Genomic DNA, 25,023 nt, shown 5'->3' on the forward strand with positions numbered 1-25,023 from the left:
AACTTTAAAGTTAGATCACTAGCGCCAAAATGCAGATGTATTGTCAATATTTTTACAATGTTTCTGATAATTATGCTTTTGAACATGGGACAAAATGCCACTTGTTTGGATACTTTTAATCATTGCACTAAAAGCTGTTCCAATATTTTTCAGCATGACGCCATGGTGCACAATTCAGATGAAATTTACATATTTTAGATGCATAATTTGGATGAAATATTATTAAGTAACACCCTTTACATAGTTTTAGTAAATAATTCAGATCGCTTAGGTACTTTTGAACATGGTGCTAAATTCAGATCGTTTATGTACTTTTGAGCATGTAATCATAATGACTGGCAGACATGTTGTTGTTCTCACTGCCTTAGATTTTTTTTAATTTCCCACAAGCACAATTGAGCTAGTTCTGCCATATTGCAATTTTTTGAATTTCCCATCTCACCATTATCTGTTTTTTAATTACCTGCCGTGCCGTATTGCAATTTTATTAAATTTCCCATAATGCCACTTAATATTTTTGAATTTCATACTACTGCCATCTCATATTTTTTTGGCGATTTCGCTATTGGTGGTTGCTTGAACTGTTGGACAGCTTTGCCACAGCCATTCTACTATCAGTGCTTGTTTAAATGGTTAAACGATATGAAGATTCGTTATGAACTATAATGGGTGAATAACGTTAATGAATATCATGGAAGCAATGTTTTATCACACAGATTCTTTGAAGTTCTTATGTTTACTCATCATGGTTGAATTCTCCAGGCTGTAGTGTGTAATTACTTGTAAACTGTTTAGAAGTGCGCTCTCTTATACTTTGGTAGCCTTCAGATGGCTGCTGTTGCAGAGTAATTTTCTTGTTATGGTTGTAATTGATGAAGTGGGGCGCTTGAAAAGAAAAGGTTAACCAACATTTAAATTTATTCTGAAATTTATTCTGATTGGCAAGGCATTCTTCTTCAACATTACAAGGTTCGTTTCTTTGGTGTTTTGTCCGTATGTGACATTTTAATAACGCAGTAGCGCTGTTGCACTCGAAATCACTTTCATGTCACGTACCTTATGTTAGAGATAATGACCACTGACGACGGTGCTGTGCACAAGTATGCATAGCATGCGATCTTTTAATGCAGCGATGATGATGTATCCACGTCTGTATCTTAGCTAACTACTGTGTTTGTTTAACACTACATCTGATGTCGTTGTAGTACGTTCATGTAGCTCTCTTACCTTAGTATGGTGTGTTGCTATATTTTTAGATGCAGTTGAGAATTGGCAGTGCGTGAAACTAGTGGTGGAAGTAACATCCTTCTTCGAACAGTATGGGATTGTTTGACGTGAGGGAGCACCATGTTACGTCAGGACCTGTTTATATGGATATCACTGAAATGAAGTCATTGACGATGGTTATGAGGACATTGCGATTTTCCAGTTTCTAGAAGAAGAGCACCGAGCCATTAGATGAGGTATTGTGATTTGATGATGCGTGAGAGTGGGCCCACATTTGGTTAATTGGGATCAGTAAAAGGAAAGACACTGATAGCCTAATAATGATAAACAAAATACATTCCCTAATACTGGTCATGATAAGATATTTACATCATGTAACCCAGTATGAGTGGAAGCATATTATTTTACTTTAAAAATGTTAGGAGGTGCACTATAAATTGATTGTTTTGAAGTCGTAAGGCAAATGAATTAGTTGAGATGAAGCGAGGCTAGCGAGAATTTTGGTGATCAGTATTGTGTTTGAAGACAAGCAAAAGGCAGAAGCTGGAGCACTGAGAAAATGTATAAATTATAAAGATTCCTTACATAAGTGATCACCCACTGTGAGCCACCACTTTAAAGTACCAACATGTGGGTAGAAGACAAGTGAAGGTGTGCAATGTTTTGATGAGTGCAGTAAATTGAGTGAGTAAATTGCTTGGACTAAGTTTGCTCCTTCCTTGAATATGAGCTAGTTTACTGAAATTTCGAGTGTTTAATTAATGATTTGAAATCAAAGGTGATGATAGATATTTTGCTGATCTTGATTAGTTTCCTGATACTTATCTTCACAGTGATGTCAAATTGCGTTCCTCCATTTACCAGCTATATAATAATCGGGTGTACTGAAATGATAATGCTACAATTTTGTAGGTTTATGCGTAAGTAATAAGTTTTTTAGCAGTGGAGTTTGTTTTCTATGGCTATCAAAATATAGATGATACATGTGTCACCTATATATGGTGTTATATAAATTATTTTGTTACTAAGAACACATTTTGTTGACATACCCAGCGAGTACTATGGTACTCTGATATCGCTTGACACTCTCTTATTACGACTAAGAGTCATAGATGGGTGGTGACATTTTTTTTATGTATACTATGTGCTCAATGATTGTTTTCTTCCCGACAGATCGAGGAATGACTCGTTTAATTTGTTCTACTTTACTATACCAGATACAGATTTTTCTTTACCGGCCCTGATCGTTCTAGAGGCTACAGTGAGTAACAATGGGTGTTAGAAGGGTGAACAATGATACTGAAATTGTTTTATGTAAATAATTATGTAGTTAGCTGTGCTCCACCATTGGTTAGTTTGAATATTTTGAATCACCTCAGATTGCTCTGGGTAATGGCCTCTTGTTAGCTGTGTTGTAAGCATGTTTACAATAAGTGGCACGTAATGCTCGCTCCACGTGTAATATTTAAGCTGTTATTACCTTCCAGTTTTTATTTGGGTACAACAGGAACGAATCATTACAGTGAAACTTGTGAGACAGTTGGGACGTGCACGTTCAGTGGTAGTGCCAGGCACAGTCCTACCTTCACTTGTATTTTACTTTATTTCTATTGACCATTTATTAAAATATACTAGTGTGAAGTATTGGGACAACATTATTATTACTAGAACTGAGTAATTGCTCTTAATAGTTCTGTTTCTTTGTTGCACGATATGTGGAAGAGGAGAACGAAGGGAAATGAAGAACTGAGAACGAACAAACGCACAACCACAAGGTACGTTAACAAACTGAGAACAGTAAATAGCTGATGGACAGGTATTCCTTAGCGAAGCTCCATTCCAGGTATAAGAATGATAACAGGTAGATTGCCTGATGGCGAGTCTAGATACAAGTCCACTCCCAGGCGATCATCAAGCTGTGTTACTGGAACTTGACTTCACAGAGTTACATGTCTTCAGTGTACGGCATTATGCGCAGCCTAGTTTGGATAACAAGTTGCCTCTGTAGTGACATCCCCAGCCATTTAGGAGTCAGAGATGAACCAGTTACATCCTTGTGATGAACAGCCTGGAACTGTCAAAACAAGACATCAACTAAGAACAGAGACTCCTATGCCATTGGCACATTTGAATACATCTAACTTCAAGTAGTTGGCTGATAGACTGTCATTCCAAGTTACTACTTCAACCTACATCCTCCTGAATCTGCTTAGTGTATTCATCTCTTGGTCTCCCTGTTTGCATGCTACTGACATGTCATCTCCTGTAAATCATTCAATGTTCCACCTAACGCCATTCTCCACATCCATAATTGGTGGCACCTTCTGTCATCATAATCCCTAAAGTGTCTGTGATGTGTCGGTGCGTATGATGACCCAGGGTGTATTGAGAGTGCAAGGTGAGTATCCCGCTCGTTCTTAGAAAACCATTTTGATGCTAGGATGCTATATTTTAGATATACCACTTTAAACGGAATTACAAAAAGCAGTTTTTTCCATCAAGTTATCGTATCTCACACACTGACTTAAAATTATCACCGTAGCTTCCGTTTTATTTAAAAGTCCTGTTTGTCGTTCTTATCTTAAGGTTCTTCCTAGGTTATTTCAAGCACTGACTTGGAAATTAGCAGCAGATTCTTTTTCTTTATTGTATCCGACATACCTTGATTCTTTAAAAGATAAGAATGGCGCTTGTCAAGTTGCTGGAATGTCGTACACAACATAAAAACGTAAAAGGTTTCACACAATTTATTTTTAAATGGGAGAGGAAGGGACGAAGTGCGTCTGCTTTTCGAATCGAACCACTAACCAGCTCAAGCAGGTCAAGCTTTTACACCTTCCTCAACACACTACCGACTAATTGTCTCCGCTTCCCTGTACCTCTCATTTTGCAATGATATTAATTTCTCTGGACTCAGCATTTAAAATGAAAAACATCGACAGGTACAACTTCTTCAGACATGTGTAAAATGCACCTCTTTCAGATAAAAAGAAAAAACACTCCCCCTTCAGACGACGGGTGGCCTACCGGGACCATCCGACCGCCGTGTCATCCGCCAAGGAAAATGCAGATAGGAGGGGCGTGGGGTCAGCACACTGCTCTCCCGGTCGTTATGATGGTATTCCTGACCGAAGCCGCGACTATTCGCTCGAGTAGCTCCTCAGTTGTCATCACGAGGCTGAGTTCACCCCGAAAAATGGCAACAGCGCATGGTGGCTGGATGGTCACCCATCCAAGTGCCGTCCACGCCCTACAGCGCTTAGCTTCGGTGATCTCACGGGAACCAGTGCATCCACTGCGGCAGGGCCGTTGCTCCTTTCAGATAACATCAGTAAATTAAATTTAAAAAATACGTAAGTACACTAAGGTGACAAACCTCATGTGGTAGAAATATGCACATATACATTTGGCTGTAGTATCGCGTTCACGAGGTATAAAAGGACGGTGAACTGGCGGAGCTATCGTGTGTACTCAGGCAATTCGTATGGTTTCCGACGTGATTAGGGCGCGCGACGGTTATTAATAGACTTTGAACGCAGAATGTCTTTACTTAACGACCCATTACGATAGCGTGTCTGAAAGTGTTAATGGGCTATGGCAGCAGACGGCCATCCCACGTGCCTTTGGTAATAGCATGCTTCTCCTGGGCTTTTGGGTATATCAGTTGGATCCTAGACGACTAGAAAACTGTGGCCTGGTCAGATGAGTCCCGGTTTCAGTTGGTAAGAGCTGATGGTGGGATTACAATGTGGCCCAATTCTCACGAACCCATGGACACAAGTTGTCAACAAGGCACTAGACAAGCTGGTGGTGCCCCCAAAATGGTGTGGGCTGTGTTTACAAGGAATGAACTGGGTCCTCTGGTCCAACTGAACCCATCATTAACTGGAAATGGTCATGTTCGGCTACTTGGAGGCCACTTACAACCGTACTTGGACCTCATGTCCCCAAACAATGATGCACAGTGTCACCGGGCCACAACTGTTGGCGATTGGTTTGAAGAACATTCTGGACAATTCGAGAATATGGTTTGGCCACCTAGATCGCCCGACACGAATCCCATTGAACATTTGTTGGACATAATTGAAAGGTCAGTGCGTGCACAAAATCCTGCAGCGGTAATACTCTCGCAAATATGGACTGTTATAGAGACTGTTGTCGTTGTTTTGGTCTTCAGTCCAGAAACTGGTTTGATTCAGCTCTCCATGCTACTCTATTCTGTGCAATCATCTTCCATCATCCTTATGAATCTGCTTAGTGTATTCATCTCTTGGTCTCCCTCCACGCTGCCGTCCAATACTAACTGGTGATCCCTTGATGCCTCAGAGCATGTCCTACCTACCGATCCTTTCATCTAGTCAAATTGTGCCACAAATTCCTCTCCCCAATTCCGTTCAGTACTTCCTCATTAGTTACGTGATCTACCCCTTTAATCTTCAACATTCTTCTATAGCACCACATTTGGAAAATTTCTATTCTCTTCTTGTCTAAACTATTTATCATCCATGTTTCATTTTCATGGCTGCACTCCATACAAACACTACCAGAAAAGACTTCCTCACACTTAAAACTGTACTCGATGTTAAGAAACTTCTTTTCTTCAGGAACGCTTTCCTTGTCATTGCCAGTCTACATTTTATATTCTCTCAACGTCAACCATCATCAGCGGTTATTTTGCTTCCCAAATAGCAAAACTCATTTACTCCTTTAAGTGTCCCATTTCCTAATGTAATTCCCTCAGCATCACCTGATTTAATTCAACCACATTCCAATATCCACGATTTGCTTTTGTTGATGTTTATCTTATATCCTCCTTTCAAGACACTGTTCAGTTCAACTGCTCTTCCGGGTCCTTTGCTCTCTCCGACAGAATTACAATGTCATCGGCAGATGTAGGACGGTATGGCTCAGTATTCCTGCGGGGACTTCAAACGACTTGTTGAGTCCATGCCAGGTCGTGTGGCTGCATTATATCGAGACGCCCGATACGGTGTTAGAAGGTATCCCATGATTTTTCTCATATCAGTGCAAGCAGGGACGCAAAGAATAATTTCGTTTCAAGTTGGATTTTCATCTCACACAACATTTATAAGAAACTGACAGAAAGGGTAATTTCTAGACAGTCGAAGACAGAATCTCAAGTTTCTCCATATACAGTGAGAGAAATCAGGTGAGCCATGACTGGGAAATCAGTTATTTACAAAGCTTCAATGTAATTTTAAACATAAGATAAAAATAGGCGTGCGTTAAAAGCTTCGCAAGAATCTGCAGAGAGGACGAAGTTCTTGTAAGTGTATACTAAGAGTAGATTCTGTTGCCTTCACTTTATAGAACGGCACTTAAAGTAATTCGCGGTTAACATTAAGTTATTGTACTATCTTCGTCTTTGACATAGTCTAATATCACAAAATTTTTCTAGTTTAATTTGTGAAGTGCACGTTAAGGAGGTATATATGTGTAAATCTTTCACCTGTTGGGTAGAAGAAATAGAGACTTACATCTTATTTTCATATAGATTTAATTTTATTTATTAATTATTTAATGTCATTGCAGAAATGAAGATCGTATTAGAAAATAGGGAAGCAGTTTTACATGAATGACAGTAATTTTGTCAAACCAGCTAGCTTCTACATTGATAACTTATGACAGGGTTTAGCGCAACGAAGACAATCCTTGGAAAAAAAAACACTCGTGGAGATTACAATGTGGATTCCGCAGCCGCGGCCTGTACATTGACTCTCTTTGCCAGATTTCTCTCGGCAGATGAACACAATTCTTGTCCTGGACCGATGACATCGGGGTTCCACCGTGCTAATAGTCTCTCCCTGAGCAGAGGGAGAGTTGCATTGTTGCAAACGAATAAAACGAAAAGCAGTGGACCCTGTAACATCGTAGCTATATGGACATAGTACACGTACTGCGCTATGCCTTGTGCCTGGTGGAAGCCAATTCTAACAATCGTGCCTATGCCACTTAAAGTGACAGTCTTAGCTGACATGTAAAGAATAAGTGTCTTTGAGCCAAACGTCTCTTTACTATAAATTTTGAGCTGCCGCATGGAATTACGAGTACGTCGGTACATGTATCCCACCAGTCCAAGACAAACCATATTGTAAGTTACTGACAGAGAAATTCCCACGATGAATATTATACGACTGTGCAACAGGTAATATTCGCTCGTTCTTTCCAAAGCAATGGTTGCCACCAGTACTACGCTCCAGGGTATTAGCGAACACAACAACTGACGGCAGAATACCTTCCTTACTTCAGCACGTTCTAGGTCGCTAGGTAGCCTGAGGTGACGAACGCATGCGTACATTTGGTAGCAGAATGAGTTGAGCCAGATACAGTTCAGAAGAGTTAGTGCGCTATCAATCTGCACCGTTGTAGATAAGTCGGGGACACCTGCCATACGATACAAGACCTCAGAAAACAAGATCTGGACCATACCTGTTATCTGAAAGGACAAGAATATCTTTCCGGGCAAGTTACGTAAATTGGGAAGGTACACGTACACTGCGGCAGTCAAAAATCGGAAGAGAATATTCACTGCTACAAATGTTATTTCTAAAGGTTCTAAGCCCTCGATTTTAAAATCCTTGTACTTCAAGGTGCCACTGTTTAGACTGTCTTTGTAGGTCAGTATTCTGTTTGTCGGCTTGTCTTTGCCCTGTATATAATATCCACAGTATGGTGAGTAAAATCCACGGTGATCCATGGGGGCGCGACATGCCTCGAGATAACTTGTGGAAGCAAAATCGCGACACTTCAGCAGGAGAATAGCCCTGCAAACAGAGCAGACGGCGTCGGTTGCGTTGAGTTGCGGGCAGGGTTGGTCGTCAGGACCACCGAAAACGCAGCGGGCATCGCGCACAGACTGAATCATACTGAAGGGGACGTCCTGGCAAATGCTGATCGAGTTGACAGTCATCCAGGCGAAGAGGCAGAGGTTGACGTTGGCCCTCTGCGTGTAGGCCAGGTAGCTGGTGACGGGTATGTGGGGCGACCCCTGCGACAGGTCGTGCCACAGCTGCACACGGCACTGCTCGCGCCGCTTAGTGGTTTCCAGAGGCAGGTCTTCCAGTGGGCACGTGGGGTGGTCCAGGGCGTTGGCCAACAGCTGCATGCAGCCAGTGTCCACGGACAGCGTAGCGTTGCTTTTGTCCTCCAGCTGCCACTCCTCGCCTGCAAGATCAATGACAGCAGTTGGGTGGTGGTTCTCGTCGTACGCTGAATGTGCCACAAATGCGGACAACTTTCCACCATAAACGGTTTCGTATTATGCATGTCGCTACCAAACAATCCCATATATGAGTATCTCAACAAAGCACGTCATTCTTACACTGCCAGCTGGTGTGAATTGAATAAGTGTTCTTCAGTATTCTCAGACACTTACGATGATTATATGAAGCTGGTATCTGTTCCCGAAAGAACAGTTACCACTGATGACCGTGCAGCTTCTCTAGAATAAAATGATAATTAAATCGAAACCCTTAGCTGTCGATAGGTGTTGTTGATCTACATCAATGGGGACACCTGAAGATATGTGCTCCGACCAGGAGTCAAACCCGGGATGTCCTGCTTACATTGCAGATGCTCTATCCGTTTGAGCCACCGAGGGCACAGAGGATAGTGCGAATGCAGGGACGTATCCCTTGCACGCTTCCCTTGAGACCCATATTCCCAACTGTCCACAACCTACATTCGTAGTGTTCCTAATATGAGGGTCACTCCAAAACAAATGCACACTACTTTTTTTTTAAATTCATCTTTTATTCTACATGTCTGAAAGTTTCACAGTGTGGAGATACATTCTTTAGGAACAATATTTTCATTTCTCTACATAATTTACATCCCTCTCAACTGCCTTACGTCATCTTGGAACCAGCGCTTATTCTGGACCAACCTGTTGGAGCCACTGTTTGACAGCGTGCACAAGGGAGTCATCATCTTGAAACCTTGTTCTACGAAGAGAGTCTTTCAGTTTCCCAAAGAGATGATAGTCACATGCGTTGATAGAAGAGATAGAGAAGATCCAACGGAGAGCAGCGCGCTTTGTTACAGGATCATTTAGAAATCGCGAAAGTGTTACGGAGATGATAGATAAACTCCAGTGGAAGACTCTGCACGAGAGACGCTCAGTAGCAAGCTACTGGCTTTTGTTGAAGTTTCGAGAACATACCTTCACCGAGGAGTCAAGCAGTATATTGCTCCCTCCTACGTATATCTCGTGAAGAGACCATGAGGATAAAATCAGAAAGATTACATCCCACACAGAGGCATACCGACAATCCTTCTTTCCACGAACAATACGAGACTGGAATAGAAGGGAGAACCGATAGAGGTACTCAGGGTACCCTCCGCCACACACCGTCAGGTGGCTTGCGGAGTATGGATGTAGATGTAGATGAAATAGATGAAAGCACTGTGAAATCTGGTGGTGGCTACATAATTGTATGGGCTGTGTTTACATGGAATGCACTGGGTCCTGGTTATGCTCAGCTAGTTGGAGACCATTTGCAGCTACTTATGGACATCATGCAGTTTTTATGGATGACAATGTGCCATGTCGCCAGACTACAACTGTTGGCCCTTGGTTTAAAGAACTTTCAAGACAACTGGAGTGCATATATGGGCACCCAGATTACCCAGCACGAATCACATCGAACATTTGTGGGGCGTAACCTTGAGATCAGTTCTTTCACAAAATTCTGCAAATTCTGCACATAATTTAGCAATTATGGACGGCTACAGAGGCAGAATGGCTCAATATTTCTGCAGGGGACTCCCAAAGAATAGTTGTGTTCATGGCGCATCGAGTTGCCGCACTAAGAGATTAGGAGGCACCCCATGACTTTCATCGCCTCAGTGTATATAGAGAGACTTTTGACGCTTGAAGTGCTATTCTTATTGTAATACCGATTTCTGGGTAGACAAAACTACTGTCGAATCCAGTAAGTGCCTCTGGGGTGATTTATAATGTTTATAGAGTTCAAAGAATTCGTTTGGTTTTAGTTAAAAGACAAATGGAATTTTGTGTCCTGTTACAGAATCTGTAATTTAAATTTTTGCTAATTTACGAGTACTTGATGCACAGGGTGTCCTACTCAAACCTCCCTGACTTGAAGGCCCCAGGAGAGATAAACCACAGTAGATACGACAGTGAAAAATGCACCACATTGTAGAGCATCTCAAAGAATTTGTATTCCCGCGTCAGAAGTGCAAAGTATCGTCGCCAGAGTGCAGCATGGTCGCATGAAGTGAAAATGGCGACTCCACAGCAGCGCGCGGAAGCAGTAGTGTGGTTTGCAGAAACAAAATCGCCGATTACTGTGTAAAGAAATTATCGTCGTGCGTATGAATGTGATCCACCTGATGTGAAAACTGTTAAGGAATGGTATAGGAAGTTTCTGGAAACAGGAGGTGTTCGGAATCATCCTGGCGGTGCACGTTACGGAGTTTCAGAAGAGACGGTGGAGGACATCAGACAAACATTTCTCAGAAGCCCACATAAGTCAATTCGTCATCTAGGCAACTTGATGTACCTCGATCAACATTGCATCGTGTAGTTCACCAGCGTCTTCGTATGTGTGCTTACTGAGTGCAAATTCTGCAACATCTGACGCTGAACGACAAATCATGCCGATAACAATTTGCTGTGGATATACTGCCGCTTATTGATATGGATGCCAGCTTCCTGGAAAAATGTTTATTATCAGATGAGGCAACCTTTCATCTATCAAGAAGGGTTAATAGGCATAATGTTCGGATTTGGGGTTTGCAAATTCGCACATTGTCATTGAACATGTTCGTGATAGCCCTAAACTAAACATCTGGTGCTGGCCAATGCACCACAGCATTGTTGGACCGTTGTTCTTTGCGGAACAAACACTGAATGAGTCACTGTATATGGACATGCTAGAGCAGTTTGTATACCCTCTGATACAAGACTTGCAACTCAACATCATTTTTCAACAACATGGAACTCTGCCGCATTGGTCAACGGTTGTTCACAAGTTCCTGGATAATAAATTTCCCAATCGTTGGATCGGACATGGAGGACCCAATGCCTGGCCACCACGTCCACCCGACATTACGCCACTTGGTTTGTTCATGTGAGGGTTCGTGAAGGACCGAGTGTATGCGACCAAAGCGGACGACATTCCTGCGTTGCGACATTGTATCACTAATGCGATTGTGACAGTAACAGAGGAAATGTTACAAAGAACTCGGCAAGAAATTGAATGTAGACTCGATATTCTTCGTGCTACAAGTGGTTCACATGTAGAGGTGTATTCATGATAAACAAATAAATTATTTGAGATGCTCTACAATGTGGTGCATTTTTCATTGTATCTAATGTGTCTTCTCTTCCTGGGTCTTTGAAATCAGAGAGATTTGAGTGGGACACCCTCTATTTCTACATCTACGTGATTACTCTGCTATTCACAATAAAGTGCCTGGCAGAGGGTTCAATGAACCTTTTCAGTAGTTGCAGGGGCAACAGTCTGGATGATGGACTGATCTGGCCTTGTAACGTTAACCAAAACGGCCTTGCTGTGCTGGTACTGCGAACAGCTGAATGCAAGGGGAAACTACAGCCGTAATTTTTCTCGAGGAAATGCGGCTTTACTGTATGATTAAATGATGATGGCGTCCTCTTGGGTAAAATATTCCGGAGGTAAAATAGTCCCTCATTCGGATCTCCGGGCGGGGACTACTCAACAGGACGTCGTTATCAGGAGAAAGAAAACTGGCGTTCTGCAGATCGGAGCGTGGAATGTCAGATCCCTTAATCGGGCAGGTAGGTTAGAAAATTTAAAAAGGGAAATGGATAGGCTAAAGTTAGATATAGTGGGAATTAGTGAAGTTCGGTGGCAGGAGGAACAAGACTTTTGGTCAGGTGAATACAGGGTTATAAATACAAATTCAAATAGGGGTAATGCAGGAGTAGGTTTAATAATGAATAAAAAATAGGAGTGCGGGTTAGCTACTACAAACAGCATAGTGAACGCATTATTGTGGCCAAGATAGACACAAAGCCCATGCCTACTACAGTAGTACAAGTATATATGCCAACTAGCTCTGCAGATGATGAAGAAATAGATGAAATGTATGACGAGATAAAAGAAATTATTCAGGTAGTGGAGGGAGACGAAAATTTAATAGTCATGGGTGACTGGAATTCGTCAGTAGGAAAAGGGAGAGAAGGAAACATAGTAGGAGAATATGGATTGGGGGGAAGAAATGAAAGAGGAAGCCGCCTTGTAGAATTTTGCACAGAGCATGACTTAATCATAACTAACACTTGGTTCAAGAATCATAAAAGAAGGTTGTATACCTGGAAGAATCCTGGAGATACTAAAAGGTATCAGATAGATTATTTAATGGTAAGACAGAGATTTAGGAACCAGGTTTTAAATTGTAAGACATTTCCAGGGGCAGATGTGGATTCTGACCACAATCTATTGATTATGAACTGCAGATTGAAACTGAAGAAACTGCAAAAAGGTGGGAATTTAAGGAGTTGGGACCTGGATAAACTGAAACAACCAGAGGTTGTACAGAGTTTGAGGGAGAGCATAAGGGAACAATTGACAGGAATGGGGGAAAGAAATACAGTAGAAGAAGAATGGGTAGCTCTGAGGGATGAAGTAGTGAAGGCAGCAGACGATCAAGTAGGTAAAAAGACGAGGGCTAATAGAAATCCTTGGGTAACAGAAGAAATATTGAATTTAATTGATGAAAGGAGGAAATATAAAAATGCAGTAAATGAAGCAGGCAAAAACGAATACAAACGCCTCAAAAATGAGATCGACAGGAAGTGCAAAATGGCTAAGCAGGGATGGCTAGAGGACAAATGTAAGGATGTAGAGGCTTGTCTCACTAGGGGTAAGAAAGATACTGCCTACAGGAAAATTAAAGAGACCTTTGGAGAGAAGAGAACCACTTGTATGAATATCAAGAACTCAGATGGAAACCTGACTGGTATACAATCTGGACCGGAGGCCTTGCCTTTATTGAGTGATTTAAGCTGCTTTGTTACAACGAGGATATCTACTTCTATGTTTCTCATCTTGGCAGTTGTTCTTGATTGGAATTCAGGAATATTTACTTTGCCTTATTTGGTGAAAGAGTTTCGGAAAACCGTGTTTAATAACTCTGCTTTGGTGGCACTGTCATTAATGACTTCACCGTTGTTATCGAGCAGTGAAGGTATTGATTGCGTCTTGCCACTGGTGCTTTACATATGACCAGAATCTCTTTGGGTTTTCTGCAAGATTTCGAGACAGAATTTCGTTGTGGAAATTATTAAAAGCATCTCGCATTGAAATACGCGATGTATTTCGAACTTCTGTAGAACTTGGCCAATCTTGGGGATTTTGCGTTCTTTTAAATTTGGCATGCTTTATTCGTTGCTACTGCAACAACGATCTGACCCGTTTTGTGTACCGTGGGGGGTCGGTACCACCACTTATTAATCTATGTGGTATATATCTCTCAAATGCTGTCGATACTATCTCTTTGAAAACATTCCACAACTTTTTTACACTTACATGATATTTTCCGAAAGAATAATGGATTTCTACTGTTAATGTTAAACCTCTGGTTTAGTCAGTTAATCCAGGTCCCATCTCCTTAAATTCCCACCTTTTTGCAGTTTCTTCAGTTTTAATCTACAGTTCATAACCAATAGATTGTGATCAAAGTCCACATCTGCCCCTGGAAATGTCTTACAGTTGAAAACCTGGCTCCTAAATCTCTGTCTTACCATTATTTAATCTATCTGATACCTTCTAGTATCTCCAGGATTCTTCCATGTCTACAACTCTCTTTTATGAATCTTGAACAAAGTGTTAACTATGATTAAGTTATGCTCTGTGAAAAATTCTACCAGACGGCTTCCTCTGTCATTTCTTACCCCCAATCCATATTCACCTACTATGTTTCCTTCTCTCCCTTTTCCTACTCTCGAATTACAGTCACCCATGACTATTAAATTTTCGTCTCCCTTCACTACATGAATAATTTCTTTTATCTCATCATACATTTCATCAATTTCATCATCATATGCAGAGCTAATTGGCATATAAACTTGTACTACTGCAGTAGGCGTGAGCTTCGTGTCTATCTTGGCCACAATAATGCGTTCACTGTGCTGTTTGTAGTAGCTTACCCGCACTCCTATTTTTTTTATTCATTATTAAACCTACTCCTGCATTACCCCTATTTGATTCTGTATTTATAACCCTGTATTCACCTGACCAAAAGTCTTGTTCCTCCTGCCACCGAACTTCACTAATTCCCACTATATCCAACTTTAACCTACCCATTTCCCTTTTTAAATTTTCTAACCTACGTCACGTCGAAATGAAGTGTAGGCTAGAGACAAATAGAGATGGAGAGGTGCCAGCCAGTCGAAAGATCGAAGATGGAAAGTACACGAGCAACTATCGCAATTATCTTACGTGGTGTAGAAAATCACGGAAGATCTAAAAGTGAATATCTATAGGTGTTTTTTTTTTTTACCTGATTCCTCGAATGACACCAGAGTCAACAGCCTTCGGTGCATAAACGTGAAGCGCGTGTATCCCAGAATCAAACTTACCTTTGATGTCGATAGGAGGTTCATTTGGTAGTCCACTATAGCTGAACGTAGAGTAACGAACTTCGTAAAGCGGCAGGAAAATAGCAGCTTCGTTGAACCACACGTGGTAGTAGAAACTGTGGAGCACGTCGGTGAGAGCGAACATTGGCGCCGCCTCTGGCTGTTGTTTCTCACACTGCGCGCTGAAGTCGTCGCGAAAGGCGAGGTACTGCCCGTGATACGACAGCAGGCGGTCATTCAACAGCGGCAGCCTGTTGACGCACGAGCGGCGAGGTTGAACGTTAAAAGCAAATAAAACAAACACGCCAAATCATGAACAGTGCAAGCAAGAACGTAAAAATGTGCATGATGGAATTTTCGCTCTGCAGTGGAATGTGTGCGCTTATTTGAAACTACCTGGCAGATTAAAATTGCTTACTGGACTGCGACTAGAACCGTCGTGTGTTTTTTTTTTTTTTAAGTAAAGGTATTTCCTTGTGATGAGCTACAGTGATAAACATGGTGGTCCATTCATCGTGACCGGACCAAATATCTCACAAAATAAGCGTCAAACGAAAAAAAACTACAAAGAACGAAATTTGTCTAGATTGAAGGGGGAAACCAGATGGCGCTATGGTTGGCCCGCTAGATCGCGCTGCCGTAGGTCAAACGGATATCAACTGCGTTTTTTAAAAATAGGAACCCCCACTTTTTATTACATATTCGCGTAGTACGTAAAGAAATATGAATGTTTTAGATGGACCACTCTTTTCGGTTTGTGATAGATGGCGCTGTAATAGTCACAAGCATATGGCTCACAATTTTAGACGAACAGTTGGTAACAGTTCGGTTTTTTAAATTAAAATACAGAACGTAGGTACGTTTGAACATTTTATTTCGGTTGTTCCAATGTGATACATGTACCTTCGTGAACTTATCATTTCTGAGACGCATGCTGTTACAGCGTGATTACCTGTAAATACCGCATTAATGCAATCAATGCTCAAAATTATGTCCGTCAACCTCAATGCATTTGGCACTGCGTGTAACGACATTCCTCTCAACAACGAGTAGTTCGCCTTCCGTAATGTTCGCACATGCATTGTCAATGCGCTGAGACATGTTGTCAGGCGTTGTCGGTGGATCACGATAGCAAATATCCTTCAACTTTCCCCACAGAAAGAAATCCGGGGACGTCAGATCCGGTGAACGTGCGGGCCATGGTATGGTGCTTCGACGACCAATCCACCTGTTATGAAATATGCTATTGAATACCGCTTCAACCGCACGCGAGCTATGTGCCGGACATCCATCATGTTGGAAGTACATCAGGATTCTGTCATGCAGTGAAACATCTTGTAGCAACATCGGTAGAACATTACGCAGGAAATCAGCATACATTGCACCATTTAGATTGCCATCGATAAAATGGGGGCCCATTATCCTTGCTCCCATAATGCCGCACCATACATTAACCCACCAAGGTCCCTGATATTTCACTTGTCGGAGCCATCGTGAATTTTCCGGTTGCCCAATAGTGCATATTATGCCTGTTTACGTTACCGCTGTTGGTGAATGATGCTTCGTCGCTAAATAGAACGCGTGCAAAAAATCTGTAATCGTCCCGTAATTTCTCTTGTTCCCAGTGGCAGAATTGTACACGACGTTCAAAGTCGTCGCCATGCAAATCCTGGTGCATAGAAATATTGGACGGGTGCAATCGATGTTGATGTTGGATTCTCAACACCGACGTTTTGATTCCCAATTCTCGCGCAATTTGACTGCTACTGATGTGCGGATTAGCCGCGACTGCAGCTTTAACACCTACTTGGGCATCATCATTTGTTACAGGTCGTGGTTGACGTTTCACATGTGACTGAACGCTTCCTGTTTCCTTAAATAACGTAACTATCCGGACACTTAGACGATGTCGTCCAGGGTACCGAGCAGCATACATAGCACACGCCCGTTGGGCATTTTGATTACAATAGCCATACATCAACACAGTATCGACCTTTTCTGCAGTTGGTAAACGGTCCATTTTAACACGGGTAATGTATCACGAAGCAAATGCCTTCCGCACTGGTGGAATATTACGTGATACCACGTACGTATACGTTTGTGACTATTACAGCGCCATCTATCACAAAGCGAAAAAAGTGGTCCAACTAAAACATTCATATTTCTTTACGTACTACACGAATATGTAATAATAAATGGGGGTTCCTGTTTTAAGAAATGCAGTTGATATCCGATGGACCTATGGCAGCGCCATCCAGCGGGCCAACCATAGCGCCATCTGATTTCCCCCTTCAAAAAAATGGTTCAAATGGCTCTGAGCACTATGGGACTTAACTTCTCAGGTCATCAGTCCCCTAGAACTTAGAACTAGTTAAACCTAACTAACCTAAAGACATCACACACATCCACGCCCGAGGCAGGATTCGAACCTGCGACTGTAGAGGTCGCGCGGTTCTAGACTATAGCGCCTAGAACCACTCAGCCACTGCGGCCGCCTTTCCCCCTTCAAGCGACAAGTTTCGTTCTTTGTAGTTTTTTCGTTTGACGCTTATTTCGTGAGATATTTGGCCCAGTCATTATCAATGGAGCACCCTGTATAACGTTAAACAAATGTTGATGTAATTTTTTATCTTTGCCAACAGGTTCTGCTATTTATCTACATAAAGCATGGAACTTTAACGAACGACAATAGCAGCATACATTTTTCATCCGCAGAAGACGTACACAAATGTCTATGTTCTGTGTTATTCCCCCCATCTCCGGACAATTCAAGCCAAGGAACGCTCCCGACTCTGTCTCCTCAAGCTCCTTTCCGGCAGTACGTCGGGTCTGGACCCCTCCACCATACTCCACACCTATAAATCCCTCATCCGCCCTATCCTCTGTTACGCCCATCTGGCCTGGATCTCCGCCCCCCCCACCTTCAGATCCTTGAACGCCATGCCCTCCGCCTCGCCTATCGCATCCGTCTCCCCTCCCCCACGCGTTCCCCCACCTCCTACTTTTCCTCGAACAGATACGGATCCTCTACACCTTCCATAAACTCGATCCTCCTCACCCGCTTGTCTCACCTATCCTCTCCCACCCCTGTCCGCTGCCGCGCCTGTATTCCCACGAACCACCTGCTCTCCATCTCTCCACCCTCTTTACCCTCTCCCAAGGTGGCTTCCGCCAGCTCCCCCTCCTACCAAATTTGGTCCTCCCCCCCTCTTCCTGTGTTTGTCCTCTGGGCACCCTCCTTCCCTTCTCTCCCCCTTCCCTCCCTCCTCCCTTTCTCCCCACTCCTCCCCCGGGCTTCCCCTACCCCTGTCCCTCTACTCCTCGTCCCATATCCTCTGCCATTGGCATCTTCGGTCTCCCATCTCCCTCCCCGTCCCCCTTCTCTCCCTCTTGGCAGGTCCGCGGACTCGCACACGTTACGTGAACATTTGCGTGCCGGAAGTCATCGCCATCCGTCTCTCGTGTGTGCCGTCGTGTTTTGTGTTCAGTGTTCACCATCACACTCCATCGTTCACATGTGCCATCGACATCATCAGCGTCAGTGCGTCGTGTCAACAGTTTGTAGTGTGGATAATGGTCGAGTGTGAACGGCTCCGTGGTTTTGTATTTATGTGTCTTCTGTTTTATTACCCGCCATTATGTAAATTATGTCTATTCCTTCTGTGCTATTACACAGGGTGGTCAGAAATAGTCTGAAAAGTTTGTGATGGTGTTGCAAGGTATATTGTCGTGAGAAATAATTCTTAAAAAAAAAATTCGACACCTAGCGACGTTTCCGAGATAAATAGCACTGAATTTAACAAATCAGACCGTTTCGTGATCAAATTTCAAGCTCGCCGCCAGGAACAATTACTGTCAGTTGGTGTCACCGTAGATGACAGTACACGAAACTGCTCAACCTTTGAGTCTGTTCGATATTGAGTCGGTGTCCCATTTTTATATGATTTTCTTTGTTTTTGGGAAAGCAAACCAAGAACACGATCGGCGACCCAGTTTCTTGAAGCTGCACACTCAGTAACTTCACTGGATTACTTCAGTGCTAATTAACTCAGAAACAGCGCAATGTGTCTAATTTTCTTTGTGACATTTATTTCTGAGTGCAACCTGCCCTGTAACACCCTTAGACGCTTTTCAGACTTTTCCTGACCACCCTGTGTACAGGGTGAGTCACTAAGTACTACCAGCTAGAATAAAGCCGAAAGTACGATAGTAGCTGAAACGTTTGTGGGACATATGTTGCATGAGAAAACAGGGGTCACAATATGACGTTGGTTTTCTGTTGCTCGGTGGGGTCGCTTTAGAGATATGAAGCTCACCTTCGTTTTTTAAATGGGATGCTATAGTTTGGCTTTTGTTTTTGACGGCGACTATCGAGACGAATCCAATGATGTGTAACAGTAAGGTCTTTGAAGGTCAACGAAGATCAAAAATGTGGTTGTTGTTGTTGTGGTTTTCAGTCCTGAGACTGGTTTGATGCAGCTCTCCATGCTACTCTATCCTGTGCAAGCTTCTTCATCTCCCAGTACCAACTGCACCCTACATCCTTCTGAATCTGCTTAGTGTATTCATCTCTTGGTCTCCCTCTAAGATTTTTACCCTCCACACTGCCCTCCAGTACTAAATTGGTGATCCCTTGATGCCTCAGAACATGTCCTACCAACCGATCCCTTCTTCTTGTCAAGTTGTGCCACAAACACCTCTTGTCCCCAATTCTATTCAATACCTCCTCATTAGTTATGTGATCTACCCATCTAAACTTCATCATTCTTCTGTAGCACCACATTTCGAAAGCTTCTATTCTCTGCATGTCTAAACTATTTATCGTCCATGTTTCACTTCCATACATGGCTACACTCCATACAAATACTTTCAGAAACGACTTCCTGACACTTAAATCAATACTCGGTGTTAACAAATTTCTCTTCTTCAGAAACGCTTTCCTTGCCATTGCCAGTCTACATTTTATATCCTCTCTGCTTCGACCATCATCCATTATTTTGCTCCCCAAGTAGCAAAACTCCTTTACTACTTTAAGAGTCTCATTTCCTAATCTAATTACGTCAGCATCACCCGATTTAATTCGACTACATTCCGTGATCCTCGTTTTGCTTTTGTTAATGTTCATCTTATATCCTTCTTTCAAGACACTGTCCATTCCGTTCAACTGCTCTTCCAAGTCCATTGCTGTCTCTGACAGAATTACAATGTCATCGGCGAACCTCAAAGTTTTTATTTCTTCTCCATGGATTTTAATACCTACTCCGAACTTTTCTTTTGTTTCCTTTACTGCTTGCTCAGTATACAGATTGAATAACATCGGGGAGAGGCTACAACCCTGTCTTACTCCCTTCTCGACCACTGCTTCCCTTTCATGCTCCTCGACTCTTATAACTGCCATCTGGTTTCTGTACAAATTGTAAATAGCCTCTCGCTCCCTGTATTTTACACCTGCCGCCCTTAGAATTTGAAAGAGAGTATTCTAGTCAACATTGTCAAAAGCTTTCTCTAAGTCTAAAAATGCTAGAAACGTAGGTTTGCCTTTCCTTAATCTTTCTTCTAAGATAAGTCGTAGGGTCAGTATTGCCTCACGTGTATGTGATATGAGCGACCATTTACAGAAGATGTTCGAAGTGATGACCATTGGTAACTATGCAGTGCTGCAATCTTCTTACCATGTATTGAGCGATATTCCTTATCACTTCGGCACTTATCGAAGCACATGCTCTGACAATTCTCTCTCGTATATCATGCAAATAGTAAATATTCGCCGAATACGGCGTATCCATCTAACGTGCCATCGATATGTAAACACCATTCGACGGTTTCACAATACATCACTAATGGGAACGACATGACTAGTATCGTCGAATGAAGCGAATCTGAAAGATGTATTCCTTCGAAGAACAAGTCGTTATGCTTCTCATTTACAGAGAATGCCAACTAAATTCAGTGAGATCTAGAGAGTTATTCGCTGAAAGATATCCCCAACGTACTCACCCTACACGTGTGTATGATAAATTGAGAACAACTGGATCAAAAATGGATCCGAGCACTATGGGACTTAACATCTGAGGACGTCAGTCCCCTAGAACTTACAACTACTTAAACCTAACTAACCTAAGGACATCACACAAATCCATGCCCGAGTCAGGATTCGAACCTGCGACCATAGCGGTGGCGCGGTTCCAGACTGAAGCGCCTAGAACCGCACGGCCACATGCAACTGGTTCTTCAACGCATCAGGAACATATCCGGCAAAGGGTAGTTACTAACGAGGGAACGGAAATTGGTACTCTTGCAACTGTGGTTTCGAGATCCTTGTGTTAGTTCGCGTCAAATCGCAAGGGAATGTGGCATGAGCCAGAGTAGTGTTGTTCATGTTCTGCATCGCCATAAATATCAACCTTACCATATCAGTCTCCACCAAGAATTAACTGCTACAGATTGTATGCGTCACATTGAATTCTGCCGATGGAATCAACTTCAGATTCAGAGGGATGACACATTTATTAAACTGCTTTTATTTACTCGCGAGGCTACATTCACGAACCTTAGAAATGATAATTTGCATAACATGCCTTATTGGGAAACTGAAAATCCATGTTGGCTGCGACAAGCTGCACACCAAAAACCATGGTCAGTGAATGCATGGCGTGGGATTCTGGACGACAGACTTATTTCAACGAAGGTAATCTTGATGGTAGGAAGTACACCACATTCCTGCTAGAAGTGTTACGTCTGTTATTGGAAGAAATACCTTTAAGAACAGAAAGTTGTATCAACATGATGGGTGTCCGGCACATTTTCGCTGACGGCTAGAAATGATTTGCAGAGAGAATTCCGAAACTTTTGGATTGCACGCGGAGGAGATGTGTCGTGGCCAGCTCGTTCGCCATACTTGACGCCTCTGGATTTTTACTTGTGGGGAATCGTAAAACACATTGTTTATAAATACGTTCCAACTACAGATGAAGATATGCGAGAGAGAATTGTCAGAGCATGTGCTTCGGTAAGTCCCGATGTGATAAGGAATACCACTCAATACACGATAAGAAGATTGCAGCACTGCACTGATACCAATGGTCATCACTTCGAACACCTTCTGTAAATGGAGGATCATGCCCCCTTTGTGACCTTCGTTGACTTTCAAGAACCTTACTGTTACACATCACTGGATTCGTCTCGATAGCCGCTGTCAGAAAATAAGTACCGGACTGTGGCATTCCATTAAAAAAAAACAAAAAACAAAAAAACACAGTGGATCTTCATACCTCCATAGCAGCCGCACCTAGCAACAAAAAACTAACGTCATAGTACGGCCCCCGTTGTCCCATGCAACATTTGTCCCACAAAGTTTCCAGCTCCTATCATACTTTCGGAGTTATTCTTGGTGGCAACAGTTAGTGACTCACTGTATAGTCTGAACTGATTTTAAATGTGTACAGAGTGGTCCAGAAAAATGTAGACACTCGTCGATAGTCAGTATTAACAAAACAAAATGACATTCCGTTACAATTCTTGCACGAGTGGAGGGTTATTTTACGTGTTTAAAATGACCAACATTAGCAGCCAAGCAACGTCGATTCCTCTCTACTGTTGACCTAACTACGACTGCCAGTGTAGCCAGAGGTTTGCCCAAGATATCATTGTTTAGATGAATTATAAAAACATAGGTAGTACACGAATGCTACAGTACTCCCTCTAGTAAAAGTAGTAACACCGTTCACTATAATAGTTTGCTCTGCTCATCTGTTGCGTATCATGTGACCCATTTGAAGACAAAATACAATATCAAAAATTGAAGACCAAACGGAATCCCGTAATGACCAGTTGCTGTAACCGTCTCCTTCAATATCGTCCATTACTAACGTTTGTTTGCTCTATCCTGAATTAAATAATCTCAGCAGTTTGTGTAACAGTTAAGCAAAAATTGATTCAAGAATCATAATGAGTATGATAAAATAGTTTAGATAGTTTGATAAAATAGTTTAGATAAGTAGTTTAGACATGAAGAGAATAGAAGCATTCCAAATATGGCGCTAAGGAAGAATGCTGAAGATCAGATGGGTATATCACGTAATTAATGAGGTACTGAATAGAATTGTGGCACAACTTGACTGGAAGGGATCGGTTGGTAGGACACGTTCTAAGTCATCAAGGGATCTCCAATTTAGTACTGCAGGGAAGCGCGGAGGGTGAAATTCATAGAGGGAGACCAAGAGATGAATACACTAAGCAGATTCAAAGGGATATAGGTTGCATTAGTTATTCAGAGATGAAGAAGCTTGCACAGGATTGAGTAGCTTGGAGAGGTGCATCAAACCAGTCCCTGGACTGAAGACCACACCACAAAAAAAAAGTGGCTCTGAGCAGTATGAGACTTAACTTCTGAGGTAATCACCCTAAAACTTAGAACTAATTAAACCTAACTAACCTAAGGACATCACAAACAACCATGCCCGAGGCAGGATTCGAACCTGCGACCGTAGCGGTCGCGCGGTTCCAGACTGTAATGCCTAGAACCGCTCGGCCACCGCGTCCGGCACAACACAACATTGAGTCTAACATAGGTTTCAATGTACACTGGTTTATACCTTATTATATACTTCCCAGGCGACTTCTTATCTTCTTCCACCTCGTAATTCGCTGTCTGCTCGCTGACGTATTGCATATCCTGTACCCAACCCCTTAATTTCGTGTGTAGCATGTCCCTCATATGCTCCACGTGGTTAATCCAGGTACTGAGTAGCTCATCATTCGGGTGCGTATCCTGAGAAACACAGAGAATAATTCAAATTACTGGCATAATATTCGCAACCAGCAGCCAGTCTTAACTTACATTTACAGGTAGCGCTATTACGTAACATTGAAATTGTGGCCGGCATATGGACTAACACTCAATTTTCTACAGCCATTGCAACATGAATCCAAAATAAGTGTCTAGCGATGTCTTATTAAATACAGACAATTTTCAGCCTATAACAACAGATAAGAGAGTTCCAATTATTTCTAGGTAGCAACAGTATGTGAAGATAACACTATCTAGATTTTTTTCCTTTTTGCTGTGCTTTCTTTTTCCTTGTTTTCCACTTTACTTTCTTTATAAATCGAAAAAGTTATTTCAGGATGAGTACTGTAAATTTATTTTTTCCCACAGCTATGATCCTGTTTGCCTCATGTCATCACCATCACAAATCGTTGTGCTGATTGCGGAGCGTCGTGACCCGACTACCGATATGTCTCCACCCTGGCCAGTTACCAGCTTCTCTCAGAACCTTCTGGGGAGGCAGACCAGAGATGTCCTTGATTTGATCTCTCATCCTGGTCGTTGCTCCTCCCTCCGGTCTTGTGCCCTAGACCTTTCATGGTTATTTTCTCGAGACTTTCTCCATCTCTTCTCACAATTTGGCCATAGAACTAAAGAATTTTTTGGTTGACACGAGAAAAAGGCACCTGGAGATTCTGAGCTGGTCTATAATGTACTCATTTGTTCTTCTTTCGGTCTGTTTTATGTGCGGCATCGTGCGCCAACACCAAAGCTCAAACGCTTCGATGCGCTGTTAGTCTCTCGCTTTAAGAGTGCGTGTCTAGCAACTAGGAGTGTTGATATTTTCAAAAATATCGGAAAGCCGATGTATTGATAAAAACATATCGTTACAGGCCACCGACTTATCGAAAAATGTGTCGATATATCGACGGAAAACGTGGATACGTACTGGCCTATAAATATATCGGGTGCATATTGTAAAAATATTGCCGGTTTTAGATCTATATATTTAAGTATTGATTTATAATTTGATACTCTGTACATCATCAAGCTAGCTACCAGCTTATCACCCTTATAGCGAGAATTAAAAAGAAAACGATGCACGTTCATGCTTGGTGATAACCACTATGCTAACTGTACGTAAGAGGCACAATAAAAGGTGACCGATGGGTCCGTCGTTGGGTTTCGTCGCATATCGGATTTGCCCAGAACACTCCTTGTCGACTGCCCTGTTTTTTTCCCATTTCTGCAAACGCCAGCGCCCTAGCAGCTGCAGTGTCAAATTTGCGTGATGAAGTTAAACGTTGCAGTTTCTGTTGGTAGCGCCGAGCGCCGATTACGTCAGCATACCCCCCCCCCCCCCCCAAACACACACACACGTCTCCGCCCAATCGCGTCATTTACATTGTGGTCATCTATT

General features: G+C 42.4%; 1 protein-coding gene across 1 annotated transcript in view; it reads right to left on the reverse strand.

Annotated features, from left to right (window-relative positions):
• Nucleotides 1-6,857: 6,857 nt before the first annotated feature.
• Nucleotides 6,858-25,023, reverse strand: part of LOC124716841 — a 74,419-nt gene continuing 56,253 nt past the window's right edge. The window contains exons 5-7 of the mRNA XM_047243394.1: nucleotides 23,431-23,606; nucleotides 14,837-15,087; nucleotides 6,858-8,412 (exon numbers count right to left, since the gene is read on the reverse strand). Of these exons, the coding sequence (XP_047099350.1) occupies nucleotides 6,926-8,412; nucleotides 14,837-15,087; nucleotides 23,431-23,606 (1,914 nt within the window). The 3' untranslated portion in view covers nucleotides 6,858-6,925. The remainder of the gene's footprint in view (nucleotides 8,413-14,836; nucleotides 15,088-23,430; nucleotides 23,607-25,023) is intronic.

Source organism: Schistocerca piceifrons, chromosome 9 (assembly GCF_021461385.2).
Source record: "Schistocerca piceifrons isolate TAMUIC-IGC-003096 chromosome 9, iqSchPice1.1, whole genome shotgun sequence".
Taxonomy (NCBI): Eukaryota; Metazoa; Arthropoda; class Insecta; order Orthoptera; family Acrididae; genus Schistocerca; species Schistocerca piceifrons.